This window comes from Micrasema longulum, unplaced genomic scaffold, assembly GCF_059751315.1.
Source record: "Micrasema longulum isolate JH-2025_06_02 unplaced genomic scaffold, ASM5975131v1 h1tg001940l, whole genome shotgun sequence".
Lineage (NCBI taxonomy): Eukaryota > Metazoa > Arthropoda > Insecta > Trichoptera > Brachycentridae > Micrasema > Micrasema longulum.
In genome coordinates this window covers 94,018-111,318 of record NW_028279114.1, presented here as the reverse complement: position 1 = coordinate 111,318, position 17,301 = coordinate 94,018, and the positions used below count along the sequence as shown (strand labels likewise).

Sequence of the window (17,301 nt, the reverse complement as noted above, 5' to 3'; positions counted from 1 at the left end):
CTCAAAACTAGAACAGGTTTTTCTATGGGTGTGTTGGTAACGCATCAAGTTCCTCAGCTGTTTTTGAGTAAAAATGGCGGCCAGGTTTAAGAGGAAGCCGCCGGGAAATGACAATAAATTACTAAAATTGGATAAATTAACACTGTACGATTTTATGTGCACAGTTTGTCAATCAATCTACATAGAACCAGTTACTTTACCGTGCTACCATGATTTCTGTCTCGTCTGTTTCAACGGTACGATCGAAAACAACGCTCTTTCATGTCCGCTTTGTAGAACACGAATCGGCTCCTGGCTCAGAACGGCTTCCAAACATAATAATTTAGTAAATACACGACTATGGGACTTTATTCAACAAAAGTATCCGGAAGAAGTGAAAACAAAGTTGAATGGAGGAGAAATAGCGCTGTCTCAAGGTTTGTAAAATATACATCAATGTAACATGTCTGACATTGCCAAAAAAACTTGTTTTCATGTGAGTGGTTAATATTCTTCACAAGAATAACTATTTATCTTTTATGTTGATTGTGTTTTGCAGAAGAAAGCAAACGTATTATTAGTGCTCCGGGGGAAATACGATTAGAATATGAGTCGGAAATTCAAAAGATTAGGAGAGAAAATCAACTCTTGGAAGAAAAGCAGTCGAAAGAAACAGAAAAACTCATAAGGTAAGTCGTTTTAACGGACATATTGTGTGGTTCTCGTTTATGTTTATAAATTAATTGTTTGCTTGACTTATTTTGGGGTGCATAAATTATCCCTTGAATTATTATTTTCAAAATTGGACACACATACTAAAATCTAGCTAATCTATCGTTTGCGAGAGATAGGAATGATTCGAAAGAAAGGTAGATGGGCCCCACATAACCTAAATATTGAATCGTGCCTTAAGCTCCTCAACAAATATCAAAGGAAGTCTTTCCTTTGTAAAATTTTGACCGGAGACAACAAGTGGATTCATTCTAACAATCTTAAATGCAGACATTCCTGGGTTACTCCCGGCGAGCCGTCCGCATCGCAGCTGAAACGATACATTCTCAGAAAAAGGTAATGCTGAGCATCTGGAAATCGCTACAGTGGTTAACTATTCAATTTGAGCGATGTGATCGAAAAGAAACGGCCATTTACAGGCTGCGGAAGACAGCCAGTCAAATCGCTTCACGATAATGCCAAGCCGCACATCCATTCGGTGGTAAAGGATACGGTGCTTCACCTTGTTAGGGAAGTTCTGAAGACCAGACCTTGCCCATTACGACAATCGCTATCTTCATCAGTACATATCGAGATGGTATACAAATTCTGATCTACCAACACGTCATGTATCGTTGGAAAAAAAATGAAATGGTCATATTTATTCATAGTGACAACATTTCTTCCAAAGTGTTGTGATCGCACCTTTTGGCACACGCGCATTATGCCATCCCCAATGTTAAACAATCTATAATGTTTTGAGTATATCCAAATGTTTGTAAACAGATTGGATTTCGTCCCTAGGGAGTTGTTTTTATTTATTTATGACAAAATACATCATTTTTAACTTCACATATTACATTACATATTTTATTTCTATGAAATATTCCCAACCAGCAAAAGTGCTGGTTTAAGGGGATATAATGTATTATTCCACAATACAATACACACGATTTGGCGGCTTCCGTGGTGTAGTGGTCAAGACGCTTAACTCACAGACGGAAGGTTCTAGGTTCGATTCCCGGTGAGAACATAAAAAAATAAAATGTGATTTTTCTCACGCCTGGGTATTCTGTGATGTAATTCACCACTGTAATTGGGCCTCCTGGCCTGTTGTGGTGCAAAAATAAAAAGAAAGAAAAAAATAGTTTTAATAAAAAGTCGATAAAATAACATCACATATCACTCGTCACACGGGCTGTAAGAACTGTTTTATTTAGGTGTTTTTTAAGTACGTATATGTTTTGTATATTTTTTAGGCCATTAGAAAGTGAATTGTAGAACTTTATTGCTGTATACACAAAACTGTTTCTTTTTCTGTTAGTCCTAGGTTGTTCGCGAGTTCAATTATTTTACGCTCTTGTATTTATTTTATGTATATTGTAGTTAAAATCAAAATTAATGTTTGTCTTTATTTTATTCTTTTTCATCTTTACCTTTTCTGCATAAATTAATTAATCTAAATTAAGATTTTTGGTTATTCTATATAAATCTGTGGTTCTAGTAATATGTATTTATTAAAATTAAATGTTACTTTAAGTGCTTTATTCATTGTTCTTTTAACTGATTCTTGCATTTATGTCTACTACATTGCGACCATATTATTAATCCATATATAAAGTCATAAAGTAATGTCAGCCTCGTAGTGTAATGGTCAGCGTGTTTGCCTACCATGCAAGAGGTCTCGAGTTCGATTCCCGACATGGTTGACATGAAATATTATTTAAAAGAGAGTTTTTTTTAGAATTCATCTTCAACTATACCATCATAGTTAAAGGTATGGCTTCTGTATCTTCCATTTATAATCGCCCCAATCAAACAATGATCGAGATAGCCGCATTTGGTGTACCAATACAGTGCCTTATGCACCATCGGGTGGAATAGTGCTATGATGATGATGTTGTTTTGGTGTTTGATTTGCGTGTCTCAAATGTTCAATATTTGTTTTATAATAATGTAATTAATTTCTATGTGATAATTTTTATCTTATTCAAGATAGTGTCCATTAACTTGGGAATCAAATTACTAAATGGACTTGTATGCTAATTTAGCTAGTGATATAAGATATTATGTTAATATATGTACATATATTTATATGTTATCGCATGAATGATTAACAGTTTAAGGAAAGTAAAATAATAATTTATAATAAAACATTATAATTTGTTCAATTTTTCAAATACATTTTTTTTAATGAATAACCCTGTCTGCACTTGATGTTTCAAATGGTAGTGCATTAGAACTCTATTTGCAGCGTACCTATATTATTGTTACATGGAACGTAAGGTACCCGTCCATGAACATATTGCAATGTAGAACCACCTCTAAAACAAATATTTCATGTCCACCTTGCCTGGAACCGAACCGAGGGCCTGAATCATGGTAGCCAAATGCACCAGCCACTACACAACGAGGCAGACTTATCTCCGCTCGGTTTTGGTTTCCAGGATTTTTACCTGGGAGTTGGAAAACACTCTTCAGGGGATCTGGTTCTATTTCACTTACGAGACGGTATTCTTCATCCCCTTGGTTTTTTTAAATCTGTATTATAACAGATTGAAAAACCGCTTCCAGAATCCCAGGTGTCGCCACTGGAGAAGGTTCTGTTTAGCTGGTGTGAATTTTTTCGGACAATTGTTTTGTGCGCTCGTCGTTTTTACTACGATTGATCGAGCGCGCGGCTGAGAAGTTTTGCTTCCTGCTCAGGAAAACTGGCACAAAAACTCTTGAAATGTTTACAAACATGATGCTGTGAAGAAAACTCAATTGTTTGAGTGGTTTTTCCAGAGTAATAATTCCCTAGAGAAGCCCTTAAGCTCTATTGCATAGAACAAAAGCGTTCCAAATTTTTGGTTCTGTTTTTAGTTTAACAAAAAAATGTGTAACAAACGGTTTCAGTTAGCGCTTGCAATTCTCAACCCAAGTACCTACAGCCCAATGTTTTGCTGTAATCTGTAGCTAACTTGGTGGTCAATAATCATAGAATGGTTTTTCTCCTTATGGGTGACTCTATAGGTTATTACTCTAAGGGTTTGCTGGTTTTAAAAGAGGCAAAATGTCAATTGATGACCAACCCGCTCTGGGTATTCTTCGACAGCTTGAACTGACAAAAATATTGTTAAAATTAGCCAAATCATCCCGATAAACAGATGTCAGATCATCGAAGAAGTTGTGGCAAATTTTGTGTTAAGATTTGGGGATGACAAGAATGAACGCCAAGTTTCCTCACACATAATTTTTTGTAAAAAAAACAGGGCGACCGGTGCCCCCAACCTCCTTAGTCGTTGATTTAACCCCCTGCGACTTTTTTTGATTCTTTTGAATGAAAAAATACATAAAAGGATAGGGATTTACCGACACTGCTGAGGTTAAGAAAAAAACAATGGAGGCGCTGTCAAGCATTGTGGAAAACGAATTTTAAAAATGTTTCCAACTATGAAATAAAGAAATAAAATATTCAACAAGAATTGGAATTGAATTAGATAGAAAGGAAATAAATCTTTTAAGTTTAAAAGGTTAATAAACATTTGTAAGCTAAGTTATACTACGAAATGACTGTTTTGAAAACAAAAATCTTAGGGTTGAAAAGAAAGTTTAAATAATGTAAATGCGTTTCCAGGGAACTGCAGGAGCAGGAGCGGCGGGAGGAGGAGGAGACGGACGCCAAGCTGCGGCGGGACGAGGAGGTTGCTCGCCAGCTGGAAGCGGGTCCGCGCCGCCCGCTGCGCGCTCCCGCACGCGCCTTCTACCGCCACCTGGCGAGGGCGGCCACGCTGGACGCCTACCTCATCAAGGGCAAGCCGCCCAATGGGTGAGTGACAGTCCTAATCGAGATCGATAATGATGCACTGGTTTTCATTACTGGTACACTGAATGATGAAAGCTATTGCACTATGAATTATTTTATTACTTTCGATAAAGACTTTTCATGATGAAAATACACTGCATTCGATGGGGGTATGATTATAATAAAATAAATGTAATGTTTATCTAGTGTGGTGAGAACGAGCGGAGCAGCCACTGCCCCCCAGTCCCCCTCCCCCGAGCTGATCTCCACCACTCGACGCTGCGGTCGCTTCCTGAAGAATTTCCTCAATATCAACCTGTGGGGTTCGGGGGCCTCCAATAATCCTTCCACTTCTAAATCCGAGCCCAAGGTTGGTGCCAAAATCACATTAAAACATTAGTTTATAAAATAATCGGTGGGGATTGAAAGAGCCCCCCGAAGCACTCGACACATAAAGTCTCGTATACGAAATGTGCTTTCAATTGTAAAATGTTTCTTCGTGCAGAACAATCTCTTAGTTAATTTTTTAATTTTTGATGCAAGATGTGGCTTTTTTGTCATTACCGTGACCTGGAAATAGCCTGGATTTTAACTCGCTATGGGTTTTGTCAGTTTTCCCAAAAACAGTGGCATTTTTGCTTTTATCTTTTTATTTTCCTTTGAGGCTGTAGTCCCCTTGGGCCCTTAACGGCCGTTATGAAGGTAATAAAAACCTAAATAAGATATTGTTAGAAATTGAATAGTACAACCAGAATTATCTTCTTTAAAAAAACTAGAGAATAAAATTATATAAAAAAAGGTTTCAACTAAAATATTTCTATAACAATTTTTTTACAAAATATTACCGAAGGCATAATTTTATGTAGAAATAAAGGAAAATGTCACAAAACTTGTGATTTAAAATGATTGTATTTCTTTTCAAAAACAAGAAATTGAGATTTGGCTTTGGGCATTTTAATTTTCTATCTATTATCTTTAAATCATTTGAACAAATTTTAGTTCAATACTTAGTCTTTATATGAGAATCAAGATAACAAAGTTTAGTCTAAATCTGAAATGGCATAATCTGCCGGTCGAAAAGTAATTATATTATTGTATAAAAGTTTTAAGCATTTTTTTTTTTTAATCTTATGATTTCCTCGTTTTTCGTGCGTTTTACCCGACTACAGCCAAGATCCAAGCCACATAATTTTCAACATGAATGCTTAATTATTTTTTTTGTATCTCTAGGTGTGGGATCCGCAGCAGGCGTGCGCCGGGCACTCGCGGGAGCTGTCTGTTCGCTCGGGCGTGGTGCTGCACCACGGCTGCGGTACCCGCGTTGGCCCCGCGGGCCCCTCGCCCGTAGCCCCCTCCCCATCCCCTTCGCCCGCAGCCCCCGACCGCGACAGCTGCAGCGAGGACTCCCTGGCCCAGGAACTCTGTTACTTTAAGCCCCTGCATCCTGCGCCCATTAACAGGTGCAATAAAGAAAAAAATGATTAAAATTTTAAAAGTATAAATCCTCACCATTTAATTAGTTGGTGCTACGGAAAATTTAATGTAAAAAGTGTTTTCTTGTACGTAATAAAAATTGCATGGCGAAGTTTCTCAAAGGTGTATTTAAAAATTCATAAAAATAAACTGCTTTGCAACGTCACAGGCTAATGTCACCACGTGTTTGTAGTTTGTAGTCAACCGGCAACAGATTTCCTGTTACTGGGGTAGCAAATATAATCCTGAAACTTGGTGTTCTTCCGGGCAGACGGCAAATGGCTGGGATTTCGTGGGCAATGGTATATGGGATTTTGGAGCTGTCCATTAATGGAATTATTGACGTAATCTCTCCATAATCTATTTACTATCACTGGGTATCGCAATTCCATCTAACTTCTTGTAGATTGGGGTTTCCCTGCAGATTGCCTTTAGTACTTTCATCTCTGACGTTCTGAGCAGTTATTTGGTTTTTCTATTTAGTTTTTCTTTTTTGTTTTTCTACTTGGTTTTTCGTACTTTTTATTTTCTCTTTATCTATCCTCGCCTCTGTTGTATACATCATGATTTGGTCTGGCACACGTTTTGTATAGCCGAATTATGTTTCCAATAATCATGTGTTCATTTGTACTATACGACATTTCTTAGCCATCCGGATGTTTACTAACTGAGATGGATATGTTCTCATCATCACTATGGCTGCATCATCTGCATGGCATGTGATGTTAATGACCTTATCTCCCTTAGTAGATTCACTACTTTTTTTTATTCTTTAAAGCGTTTTTTTATATATTTATTCTGCTTGTGTAAAAAAAGGTTTTTGGCGTATTTATTGTTGTGCCTATATTTAGTTATAAAGGTGCTAAACTTGCTTTGTTTCTTTGTTGTTCTCAATATGTGTTATTTTTAAATGTTAATATTATTTATGTCCCGAATTGAGTTGTTGTAACTCCTGGCAATGTAATTCAACGTATTATACTTGTAAAATACTTTGTGTTATATGATTTATAAATAAAAAAATAAATAAAAAAAATTATAGCTTACTTCACAAGCAATGGGCTCATATTATGTAAAAAATAAATATTTGAATACTCGAGATCTAATGAACGTTTCCTTTGTTTTGTAGGTTTAGTGGGAGAATAATGAGGTGTGTCCCAACCAAAGCGCGAACTAAGAATGTATTTTCCCCTCTCAACAATAGGTATGAGCCATATCTCCACATATTATTTTATTTAATCTTACAGTATATTGTGTAAAACTGATTTAACTTGAAAATATTCCACTTTCAGATCTCCCGATATAACCAGTATAATAAATGGATTAGAAAAACTGAGAAACATGTGCTCCTGGCAACACAAACCTAAATCTTCCTTCGTATGTCTCCTAAGCATTCCAGCTTCCTATATTAAGGTATGCCTTTTGCTTAGTTTTCTTGTACTTAAATTATTTTGCAAAATAATTATTATTCCACGTAATGTTTTTTTTTTTTTACAGCAACGCGAAGTGGCCGAAATGTCAAAGGCTTCTTCTCCTATTAAAGCCAATGGTAGATCGTGTCGAAAGAAGAGTACCCCGGATAAACATACTCCCGTCACGCCAGTCAAAACTCCCCTCTCCAAATCCGCCTCACCTAAGAAGATGTCGGGAAACAGAAAACCCTCGGACAATCACTCCGAAGTCAGTCGGAACAATTTGAGAAGCAATACCAAGAAAATAGCTTTAGTTAACAATGAAATTACCCCTAAGAAGACTAGTCCCAGGAAATCTTCGCGAAGCAGCGTTAAGTTAAATAATGGAATCACTCCCTCCGATCAAGTCCTGACTCGTTCCAAGAGAAGCATCTCATTCGGAGATTTAAGTTCCTCATCGGATGCCCCGAGCAAAAAGCATCCGCACAATAATAATGTAGACACTGTTGATAAATCTAAATGCAAATTATCCAATGGGAATTCTCACAACTCGGGTTCAGTTACCAACGGAATAGAAAGCGACAACTTTAAAATCAGCATCCCAAACACAAGGCTACTGAGAAAAAATGGCACTTTGAACGGTTTAGTCAACGGCAAAGTTGACCACGCAATAACGAGAAGAATGTCCAACCAGATGGAGGACAGCAAACTCAATAACAATCATCAGGACTACTCGACCAACGGTGTTAAGAACGGCTCACCCAAGAGAAACGGTAAAATGGACAACGATTGTGATATTCTAAATGGTGATATGTTGAACGGATTGGATCCAGCCCTGCTGGAACAGCAGAGGCAGATCGAGGAAATGATTGCTCAAGAGAAGAGAGACTTTGCGTTTGCCAAAAAGTTACAGAAACAGATGTGCAAAAACGGTTACGGGATCTCCAGTGGGTACACAATGAGGACTGCTACCAAAAGACAGGCGACTATCGGTGAATTGTTGCCAACGCCAAAAAAGATGAAGGTTTGATTTTGATTGTAAACTTTTACAGTCGTCATGTACTTCTTGTGATACGAGATGTTTGATACGATCGAATACTGCTGAACGCTTATACTGGGCTAGGGACTTATAAATGGAATTTTTTACAGCTTCATATAAAAAAGTATCTTAATAATACGTAATTCAAAAAATCAAAACAAAAATGCTTCATTCTTTAATAACGCTTGAATGTAGAAATCTATGCATCGGGGTTTATGATGTGTGACATCCACCATTCTGCCTATGTTTGAACTATCACATTTCTTTGATCCTACCACCTGTTGTTTTTTTTTTTGCAAAGTAAAAAAACTTAAACCTTGCATGAGTGATTGCGATTCTATAATTTTTTTAAATACTTAAAAACTTACTTGGAAACCGCCTAAAAATACTTTTCATATTTCATTCTTGATTCCTTTGTATAGTGTAATTTTAAAAAACAAAATGTTAATTACAGTTAAACCTCGTTTTTACGTTCTTCAATTTTACATTTTTCAACCTTTTTCACCAAAATGTTCAGGTCCCATTTTTTTCATACAAATATTGCCCACGATTAACGTATTTTTACATTTTGTTCAAGTGTGTAATTTTCTTAAGGGCTATTTTACATTGAATTTTGATACATTTTTCAAACAAATGCAATATTAGTGACATTTGATTTCTTTTTGGGTATGTTTTCATTTGAACAAAAATGGGATATTGATATGTTGCTAAATTATATAATTAGTAAATTATATGCAGAAAGTTCAAAATTATATTAGCAATAGAATTATTCAAAGTTATATTCATAATGAGAAAAGAAGATTGTTTAAAAAGTCATAGAAGTATGAAACCGTTTTTCCGCTATCTAAAAATGACAGTTGAAATTCCTGCGATTTTTAGTGATGCCTTAGAAAAACAGTGATACCATAAAAATAAAATTTTCCCACATTTAGAGGAAAAATTATTGTATTTATTTTATACAAATTTATTTTCATGTTAAATATTGCTTGGAAAAATGCAAATTGTTTTTAATGAAATCATTGAAAATATGTAAAATGATTAAACATCCCCAATTATGCCAGTTTTTACAATGAGGAAGTTCAGTGCTATGGGAAATTGGAAATAAAATGTTTTCTTACGTGCGGTAAAAATTAGAGCATTAAATTGTGCGACAAAGTTTCTTGAAAATGAATTTAGTAAAAACGAACTGCTTTCAATGATAGAGTTGTGATGGATTTCCGATTTACGGGAAGCCAACTCTCCAATCAGCAGAACTGACCGAAGAGAACTTGTGATGTCACACACGGAGTCATTTCAAAATTACAAATTTGAAAAAATCATACCGCTAATAATACGATACAAAAAAATACTTATAATATTTTTGGCTTAGTTTGATGGTCTATTAACAAATAAAAAAAAATACCAAACTTTCTCATTACAACTTTCTGGCGGTATATTTGAACTACAGTCTAGAACATTAATTTAACTTTTATATTTATGTAATTATTCCATTATTTTCTATCATTTCCTCATTTAAGCGTTTTCCTCACTTTTGCACTTTTTTTTGGCTCCCTTGAAAAACATAAAAAATCTATTTTACTGCATTGATTTGATCATGTTATTCCACAAAATAAATGCCGAAACTATAACAATACTATTTTCAATTTCATAGCAAAACTTATCGTACACCGGAACCTCTTTTTGGACAGGGGATACGATATGCAGTACTGTGCAAAAAAGCAATGGTGGATAGGTTTCCTTGTATTATAATCATTTCGGAACATAAAAATTGACTTGTTCACTATTTATTGTACCTTAAATTTATTAAAAAATATAACAACAAAATGCTTTTAAAAATCGTAACCAAGATTATTCAATATCACCTTTCACTTGAGCATACCTCTCAGCGTCTAGTAAGTAAAAGAGCGATGTAGGGAATTATAAAAAACAAATAGTATGATTTGTTAACGTAAATTGTGTTCACTTTTTTCAAATGAAGAGGACAAGAGGACGCAACAATTTTTTTTGTCAATAATGTATTCCCCTTCATTATTTTATAACAAATTAGTCAATAATTCATTGGATCCTCATCTATACCACATAATACACACTGCGCAAATATTGCGAGCAACATTGGCAGCTTTATTCGATTGAACGTGAACATAAATGGTCACCTATGTCTACTTGACATTCCATTTTGTAATGTAAAAGCAAACGCAGAAAATTTCTTTTCCATTTATGTACATATACCATTTACCATTTTTTTTTACTTTTGGTGCTCATTTTTAAATTTTGAAAAAAACCGTGTCAAGTTATATTAACACCCAATACAATAATTATATTACTATTACGCATTGTTAATTTAATGAAAATTTTTCTAAATTTCATTTCTGTACTTTGTTCTGATCTGTCTGTATTTGAAAACCGTGGTAAAAAAGAGGTTTCGGTGTATTATTATATGCCCCAGTATTATCGTTACGCAATGTTTGATTCTGATTGCGCCACTATTGTGCTAATCCATATATATATATATGTTTGTAGTCATTAGAAACGAACTTGTGTTTCTGCCCTATTTACTAGAGTTGCATGTGAAATAGGTACTATTATATAATTAAGAATCTGTCAGAATTTTTGTAAATAAATATATAATGATACAACAATATTTTGAGTTTGTCCAAATTTTTGCAGACAAGGACTGGATTCAACTCCCCGGGGAGCTGTTAACATTAACATATTACAACAGAGATGAACATTTTAGAGAAGGTAATATAGAAGTCTAGTCTTCACAAACATCAACAGATGAAAGAATTGAAGGAATGTAGATGTTCAAATATGGACAGAATGGTGAATGTTACACAGTGTGTAAAGTGGCCACTTAAACCAGCCAATGACAGGTTTATTAGCCCTGTAGATGCCTAGAATTCTATATTACCTTCTCTAAAATGTTCTTCATCTCTGTTGTAATATGTTAATATTATGATACACATGGCACATTGTTAAGTGTCTCAGTGCTGTCATACGTAGATATAATTTCTTAAAATGTGTTTATTCGTCTTACAAATGGATGGTGTTATGCAAAAATGTGTCAAGATACAAAATATTAAAAAGTTAGAGTCAGAATCCTGATCTGAAAGTGATATTCTTACTTTGAAAGAATAGTTTGATGAGTTCAAACTTACAAAAAAAACTGTAACTCCGCTTTAAGATGCTTAACGTATTGTTGTGAATTAACCTGTCCGAGAGCATGGCCGTACATGGTCACCCAAACAAAACTTTCCTCAAAGGAGTGTGGTCGTGCAAGTACGTCCGTGCTTATAACTAAAGCCCGTTGACGTTTATTTTTAAAATGGCACTTTTACTGCCATCTGTGGTTGTATTTGAACCCTTAAAACATACTTCAGATTGATTTCCTGTTTTGCCGGCGTCATTTTACTACAAAGATATAAAAAGTTTAAAAAAATATATAAAAAACTCACTCCCCAGATACAGTTTCGTCCGCAAAGCAAAGAAGAAAATAAGTAAAGAATTTTGAAAATACCAAAATTTTTCAAATAAATTTAGTACAAAGTATTTTTTATATCAGGAAATAATATAGGCCTGGAAGGTTTAATAACAGTCATGCGTTGAATATAAAAATCGTTTTTTTTTTGTTTGTAATGGATAAAATATTATTTCAATCATCATTCCCTTATCCGCACCTAATGGTGCAAAGGGCACTGGATTGGTACACCGATCGTAGCGTATCCCGGTCATTTGTTACAAGGTAAAAGATGATCAGTCTTAAGCTTCAGGTACCAGTCAGAGACTACGAAATATTGCATTTAAAAATCACCTGTTTAGGTAAAAATTACTTGTCAGTAATTGAATGACCACACAAAAGCGCTAATCACTAGACCACGAGGCGGGCAAATTTTTGAGTAAATTTTGAAAATTTACTATGGGCTTGATACACCTGAATAGCAAATTCACACAAACAGAATGGTGTGTCATTAGCCCTGTAAATTCCAAGACTTCTCTCTTCTCAAAGAATTTCTTCATCTCAAAAATGATACATAATTGATAACAGTGACTGTGAAAACCCACGCACCTTATCAATTAGGAGTGTTTTGGGATATAAAAAAATAACTATTTCCTCCCATATGAGATTTAGTGAATTTTTTTGTAAAATAATTCTCGTTTGCCTACTTAGCCCATACCCGGGGTCAATTGTCAAACACGCTGGGGCAGGCAGGCGAGGTTTAAATCATCACGTTATTTATTGCAAGAAAATAGAATTTATCAAAGAAGTAAATGACGAGTTTACTTTCTTTTTACGATAGCGCTACAGTCCATATCGAACTTTAGCCTCCTGCTACTTTCGCCTCCGACTCAATTCACCACCCGGAGAAGCTGTACTGCATCCTTTCTCACTTTGTCCTCCCATCTCAGCCTGGGTCTTCCCACTAATCTCCTTCCACTTGAGTGTCCGCTCATTAGTCTTTTAGGGACTCTTGAATCAGGCATTTGCTGTACATGTCTGGCTCATCTTATTGTAAGCAGTTTTATATGTGCAGAGATGTTCGGGCCTGGTACATAAACAGCATACTGGACAGTTCATCCTTAAACAGAATGCGGCACTGGTTACCTTCTCTCACTTGTCCGTAGATTCTTAGCAATCTTTCAAAGGTGTCCAGCATCTCTGCCATCTTCACTGTCAGTGTTAGCACCTCACACCCGTATACCAATACAGTTCGTTTAATTGTTTTATATATCGATGGTGTAGAAGACAAATGTGTTAATTACAGAGAAAAAAAAATAATTGGTAATTTTTCAGGAGACCAATTTGATGTTTGACAAATTGCTTTTTTGTCTTTGGTTTCACGTCGCTTATTATGAATATGCAAAAAGATTTGGGAGGAGATGAAAAATTAGTGTTCTAGCGAGTGCAAATGGTATGACATGCTCATTTAATACATTTATTGTTAAAATGGCTTTTTTGTATCTAGCACGTTTGTCTTCTAGACCATCGATATGGTAATTTTGGGACGCTACGTGATTTGAACACTGCTAGCAAAAAAAAAAATGTTTTTTGGCTGCTGTAAATCTTTTTCTGATTTCTGTTGGATCTTTATCACAATTTATTTTCGAACAATGTGAAGTGTGTATTCAGCGATTCCAAAATCCATAACAATGTTTCTTTTGATCTTTTGTTCTCTTTAACTTCTTTCACAGCTCTCATCATCATCTCATCTTGCCTGGTTTTCCCCTTTTCCGTCTTTCTTGTGTAAATCCTCATAATATAACTATAAAAATAAAATTACTATCGGGGTAAGTTAGCGAATTCGCCAACCAGCCCCAAACTGAAATCTCCCACCAATACTAGTTCCATGATCGCAAAAACAACTTGGAACTGTTATGGGTTATACTATGCTCATTTTAATAATGTAATCACATACCAGATATGTCAAGTGAGAACTGAGATACTGATAAGAAGCAGAATACCAAATATTTATAAACTCATGAGCACAAACAACACACTTTTTATCTGACTGCCAGCAAGGTGACAACTGCGGGCACATGTTACCGTCGGTTACGATGTGGTCCCTGTTAGATCTGTATGTTGTATTGAAGATTGTTAGTTTATCCTTAAGAAATATTGCTAGTAGTTGGGCTCCAAGCTTTTGACAGTTCGGTAGGAGAGACAAATCTAGAATGAGCTTGCCAGGATTTAAGGGTATGCGGATGACTGTAGATATGTTGTTACCAACAATATACCTACACTCCTTGCAGTCGCCTAGCTGATGGTTCATAAATTAAAGTTTAAATGCCCGTTTGCTAACCTGCCCCTTCGCCTACCAGCCCCGGTCACCCATGCGTAGGTTTTTCTTGATTTCAGAAAAATGTTTATAATGTTATTAAATAAATGCTTTCAAATGTAAGATGTAAAGAGTATACATATTACTGAAAAAAATTACTTATATATTTTGATGATTTGTCTATTAATTGCATACGTGATAATGATGTTATTATGATGCAAAATAAATATAAAATATTCCCTATTATATTTCATACTCACTATAAAAATATTTGTTAATTATATGTGTCCAGTCATTTCTAATTAAAAGATCTCATTTCGATATCTTTGAGATATATCTAAATTATAATCCTACGAATAGAGGAAACATTGTTTTCATTAATTTCTTTTAGGCAATTATATATATATATATATATATAGTATGTGTAATTATTTATCCATTGTATTGGAAATGAAATATTGTATAAATCTTCAAACATGTGCCAGTTGTGCAGTTTTAAAAATTAAAATTTAGAGTTTATATCTTATTCCAATTTTAGTAGAATTTTAACTATGCGTAATATAATATGTATGTATAAAATACTTCCAACTAGTATACTTCCAATATTAATGTTTTTTTTTCTTTTGTAACTGCTATTTTTTCATCAATAAACAATAATTATTCTAATTATATTACTTGTATCTATATAAGTAAAAAACGAGAAACGCTTGCTTATTTGACTAAAAAAAAAATATATATTTACTAAACTCCGTGTCTATAGACCTATGCTAATTTTTTTATTCAGGCAAAGGGCGCTGATGTACCATTTCTACAATCAACTTTTCTTTACTCTTTCATTTTTTGAGAAATATTTAATTTTGACAATTTAACCATAGATTATTCTTCTGTCGCCATCTTGAATCCTGAAGCTTTGTAAAATTGGCCATGCACTTCATTTGCTTTGAGGAAATTTATTTGAAAAATATTATTGTTTTTTAAATGATTAGTATTTTTTACAACCCCATTTTCATTTTTACTTCTGACATCACCCTTTGTCATCTTTTCCATCTAATTGATTTTATTTTTTGAAATATGAACCTTTTTTTTTGTACTTTTTAGAGGAAGATATGTTCACATTTTTATAATGTTCAAGATAATATGGTCATAATACAATTTAGGGTAGCACTAAACTTCCTTATTTTCAAATGCAATCTTTATATAAAAGTATCAAATTATTTAAATGATTTTTAAATCTTACAAATATTCTGTCGGTTATCTTTTCAGCTAAAATTAATCCATTTTGTTTTAAACATGTCGACTCTCGTATCTTTGAAAATGTGTTTACATTTGATTTTGTCACTATCGTTACCGAAGATTAAAAAAATATCCAACGCTCATTTGTATTAAAGTTTTCAAATGCAATTAATTAGCAATGATCGGGACAAATGCCCGTTTGATTCTGTGAATCACTTAAATGTATTATATTTTACTTTATTGTAAAAAAAGATTATTAGTATATAATATAATTGATGGGTTACATTTTTTTTATTTTTGCCCATTTTATGGTAGACTAATGTCAGCCCGTATTGTGCTTGGTAGATAAAATGGGCTGTAAAATATATTCTCACTATATTTGATGGGCTAAAAAAATTATTTAGTATGTATTCGGTATATTTAATGGGCTAAAAATATATGATCAATATTTTTGATGGTTTAAAATAAATGGTGTTTCAGTTAGAAAACTACAGTCTTAATTTTACAAAAAAGTTTTAACTTTTATTTTTTACTATCATCAAATGGATTTTGTGTTTTCTTTTATAAGGTATTCCAAAGTAAAAATAGATCTGTCATTTTTATAGAATGTTCCACTTCGGCAGAATGTTAATTAATTGGATAAAAATGGCACATTCTGTTTTCCTAAAAATTACATGGTATTTTTTTGTACAATTATTATTAACTGTAATTTTATTTAAAGCAATAATTACAAGAGTGCATGTTTTTCCTGTCATTAAGATTTATATATTAATTATGAAATAGTTTGAAAGGTATAAAATATATTTTCTTCAGTCATGAAAAAATAAATTTATTGTTCACAAATAATTTTAAAATGCTCATTTTATAAGGTAATATTATGAAACAGCATAATTATTTGTGGATTTTAATTGAAACTAGACTGTTATTTTTCCATATACAAAAGTGATATAAACTTTTGTTTGCATGAGTGCAGATATGTATTTTCTTATTTTATGAAAATAATATTATATTTATTTAATCTGGCAGCACTTATGTTGATGTTCCTGTCATGGCAATAATGACAATCAAATTAAAATGTTATTTTATGACAGTACTGTATCGAATGATCATATTTTACTTAAAATTTGATACAAACATGTCATCTGTGATAGCATTACTTTGAGTTGTTCTGATGTTGTGTATCTTTAGCGTATCTTGCCAATATTCTGATAAATTGCTAACCACACAGCATCAGAAACTCAAAATAATGTTACAGAACCAGATTAATAGGTCAATGGTTACCAGCATTAAACAGGCAATAATGGTTTTATGTCCTTAATAGTATCACTCCTGGTAAAACAATATCTAATCTCTTATATATTTTTTCAGTAGATACATTTAAAAAAAAAGGTTTAAAAGCTCTGTACAAGTCAAGATACATATGCAAACACAAAAAATACACAGAATTTTTGAATATATTTTTTAAATCATTATTTTTTTATCAGTCCCCTTCAAAGTAATCATAATCGGATATAATAAACATATGCTAGGGTTTTTTCCAATCCACAAAACATTTTTGGAACCTGTTTTTTGGTAAGGCCTTCAGTTCTGTCATCAATTCAGCCTGTAATTCCTATATGGTCGCAAAACGACATCATTTTATAGTCCTCTTCATCTCTGGGAACAGGAAAAAATCGCAAGGGGCCAAGTTCTGTGAATACGATGGGTGGTCATATTACAGGTGCTAAATTTTTCTCAGACTGATCGTGTCTCCAATGAAGCGGTTTTCAGTATTATGAACAAAGAGAGGGAGTTATCGACCACTGTGAAAAGAAGAAAAGCCTCATACTTTGGTCACATATTCCGCTGTGAGAAGTACGCCCTTCTCCAACTTATAATGGAAGGAAAGATAGAGGC

General features: G+C 33.9%; 1 protein-coding gene across 1 annotated transcript; it reads left to right on the top strand.

Annotated features, from left to right (window-relative positions):
• Positions 1-9: 9 nt before the first annotated feature.
• On the top strand, positions 10-9,791 carry LOC148273470 (uncharacterized). Its single transcript, XM_088238666.1, has 8 exons — positions 10-416; positions 539-668; positions 4,310-4,501; positions 4,685-4,847; positions 5,708-5,937; positions 7,077-7,151; positions 7,240-7,360; positions 7,445-9,791. Exons 1-8 carry the CDS (start codon positions 74-76, stop codon positions 8,387-8,389), a joined length of 2,199 nt encoding a protein of 732 aa, XP_088094792.1. The 5' UTR covers positions 10-73; the 3' UTR covers positions 8,390-9,791.
• Positions 9,792-17,301: the final 7,510 nt, after the last annotated feature.

Excerpts from the sequence above, each read along its gene's own strand:
- LOC148273470 (XM_088238666.1), top strand. The coding sequence starts at position 74 with ATGGCGGCCAGGTTTAAGAGGAAGCCGCCGGGAAATGACAATAAATTA. Across the intron at positions 417-538 it reads AGAAATAGCGCTGTCTCAAG|AAGAAAGCAAACGTATTATT; the intron begins GTTTGTAAAATA and ends TGTGTTTTGCAG. Across the intron at positions 7,361-7,444 it reads TTCCAGCTTCCTATATTAAG|CAACGCGAAGTGGCCGAAAT; the intron begins GTATGCCTTTTG and ends TTTTTTTTACAG.